This window comes from Cynara cardunculus (assembly GCF_001531365.2).
Source record: "Cynara cardunculus var. scolymus isolate 2C chromosome LG 13, CcrdV1, whole genome shotgun sequence".
NCBI classification, from domain to species: domain Eukaryota; kingdom Viridiplantae; phylum Streptophyta; class Magnoliopsida; order Asterales; family Asteraceae; genus Cynara; species Cynara cardunculus.
In genome coordinates, this window is record NC_037540.1 from 9757479 (window position 1) to 9760644 (window position 3166).

At 32.8% G+C, this 3166-nt stretch overlaps 1 protein-coding gene across 1 annotated transcript; it reads right to left on the reverse strand.

Annotated features, from left to right (window-relative positions):
- Positions 1–644: 644 nt before the first annotated feature.
- LOC112524735 (cyclin-dependent protein kinase inhibitor SMR2-like) lies at positions 645–998 on the reverse strand. The gene has a single exon (XM_025134692.1). The coding sequence runs from the start codon at positions 996–998 to the stop codon at positions 645–647; it is 354 nt and encodes a 117-aa protein (XP_024990460.1).
- Positions 999–3166: the final 2168 nt, after the last annotated feature.

Genomic DNA, 3166 nt, shown 5'->3' on the forward strand with positions numbered 1-3166 from the left:
TGAATAGAAGAACGGAATTATCAATTATATGTTGGAAAAACTAATAGCTAAAAATAAAAAACAAGAGTAATCCGTTCAATTTGAATTTAATAAAATGATTGATGGATGGATGGATAGAAACAGAACAAAAAAAGAGGATCTCGTTGGAACTGAAGTGATGATTATTATGAATTGAAATATGATTCTGCAATTCGAGTTACAGAAATAGAATTGTAACTTACAATCATGAGACATTCTCGATGAATTACAGAAATGGATTGTAACTTACAATCACGAAGAACGTTCAGATCTGTTTGAAGAAAAGCATGACAGAAATCTGAAACATATAGGAGAGAGAGATGATGGGGAATGAATCTGGATAATTCTCAGTCATAAGAATTGAGCAAATAATTTAAGATACAATTAGAGAAAAATAAATCCGATAAATCTTCCGAGGCTCAAGTTAAATTCTAAAATTCAGATCTAAACAATCCGAATTTCGTTTCAGTTTGAACGATCAACAGGAATAACTGATATCAATTGAATCGACATATCATAAGAAACGGTTACGTGTGAAAAATTACATACATATATTCATATAAGAGAATTCATATGATCATGAACTCGAAATTGAATGAAATCTCGTAATATTTTTCAGTAAAAATTTATAGAGGACGCCTCCTTTTTTTCGACGACTCTTGGTTGATGAATTCATAGCTAGACTTGAAAAAGGAATCAATCTCTTCTCTCGCGACGACCTCGAAGAACTGAAACTCACATAGCCTTCTCTTACAGGAAGGAGCAGAGTGTCTCTGTTTTTTAGGCGGCGGAGGACAGCTGAGGATTTCAGGAATCCTATGCTCCGGCGACGTCGGGGTTACACATTCCTCAACTTGTTCCGATTGAGTTCTGCATGATTCCTCTGACGATTCCTGTTGCGGTGGTGGAAGCTTGAGTGTAAGAGACGATAATTGGATCGCCGGGAGGTCTTGCAGCCGGAATTGTAGATCTGCAGACATGGTGGTGGTCTTCCGGTGGATGCAGAATTTTGATTGAGAAGGAAAAGAGAAAATGGAGAGGTGTTGACGAGAAGTGGAGGAGAGATGCGTGTGAGAGTGTCGCTCTTTATGTACAACTATTTAAGGGAGAAAGAAAGAGGCGTGCAATGGAAGGTAATCGAGTTATAGAGGGAAAGAATATGCCAAAGGGTAAAATGGTCATTTCGATCCACAACGCATTGGAGACGCTCGTTTGGTAATTTCTGTTTTAGCATATCGTGTTATCCTGTTGAATATCGTTGTTTGATCGACTTTTCCGTTTATTTCTCGTATAAATCAGTTCCGCTTCACATTCTATATCTTTTTAAACATGTTAAAATGTCGAAAATGCCCCTATTTGTATAGTAAACGTCTTTCCACTTTTATGGCCTTTTGAGACATAAACCAATGGGAAATTATGGTTGTATCATACCCGTATCATGTTTATTATCTGTTTCTGAAAAATAAAATAAAATTTAGGATACAGAAATGTGATCCGTAATAAAGCCAAATTATCATCTCATTAAACGCACTAATTTGTATTTCCTTTTTAGAATATACGTAGCAATCGATACTATTTTTGAGATTGTCGAGCTGGTTTTCTTAAAATATGGATCTCCATTAATACTTTTTCTTTCCAAAAAAATTAAAATTTAGGGATTTTTATGTCGTTTTTGTGTACAATGTTAATCAAATGTGATTTGTAGGCAAGAAAACGATATATCATCAAGAAATAAATAACAGGACACAACCTAAATAAATATAAGTACATTAATGACCAATTAATTATTTTAAATAAAATAAATTGGAGGTTGGTCGAAATTATATCTGAAAATGATTGATATGAATATAAATTTTTTGTATCGTTTGAAAATCTTGAACTATCAAATTGTATAAAATAAGTAATTGGAGTTTCATTGAGTTATTATTCTAGAAAACATATTTGAAAAACATATATTTAATTTGAAAAAATGAATTATTTTAATACCCATTAATACAATTTTGTTCAGAGAGAAAATAAAAAAATCTCCAAATTTTAAAAAAAATATAATATACTTGTTAGAGATGTTCTTATGACTTATTTGTTAGCAGCTTAATGAGTTTAATATGACTTACAGCTTATTCGGTTAGCTATTTATAACTGTTTGGAAATGGCTTAATGGTACAGAGAGTGATTTTTTCAGTTTTACAGAGGTAAACTTTATGTAGAAAGTAAGGATGGTGAGTTTCCCTGACCCGATAGGGAATCCGACTCACCCGACTCGAACCGGGATTCCCCACTAAAACGGGTGCCTGGGCTGGGGATCCCTAGTAGACTCAAACCGGGGCCAGAGATGTTACTCAAATCAGGGTTGGGGCCGGGGATCCTCAGCAGACTCAAACTAACGGATATTCTTAATGAGGTTTGACCGGAGTTTGATTGGGGACGAGATGTTAATCCTCGTATCCGCCGGGGATCGGGGCCCGGAGCTATTACTAAAAACGAGGGCCAGGGTCAGGGATTACAAAACCCGCCTCATCCCCGCCCGTTGCCATGCCTAGTAAAAAGACAAGTTTTTTTTTTTTTTTGCCAAACACGTCCCTCACAATTAAAAAAACTCATTTCATCTATGAAAAATCATCCCAAACAAAAATCTTTTCAATTTAATAATCTATACAAACAAATTAATTTTTACAAAAACAACTTTATCCAAACAGCTCTTATTTTTTTTCCACTTAATTATCCCTTTAAGAGTGTTAATAAATAAAATGCACCGAAAATAAATAAATAAATACAATTTTTGGGTTATGGGTCTGCATTTTGTAAGAATATAAATTATTAATTTATATATAATTAAAAAAAAATAACTGTAGTGGTTTTTGCGGTTGTAACAGTTGTGGGATTTTCTATTTGGTGGTACAAGAGTTTAATTGTATACAACTAATATAATTATGGTTATAAAAATACTTTTTAATTAACATTTATTGAAGTTAAAAAAAATTAATTAGTTTTAGAAGTCAACCAACTTACTGTTTTATCACCTTTTTTTTTTAAGTTGTTTTTATTTACCGTAACACGTGTTCATTAAAATATATCAGTAAATTAGTAAAAATAAAAATAAAATAATGGCAATATTATTTTGACGGCAAATTAAATATTTAAATTAAAC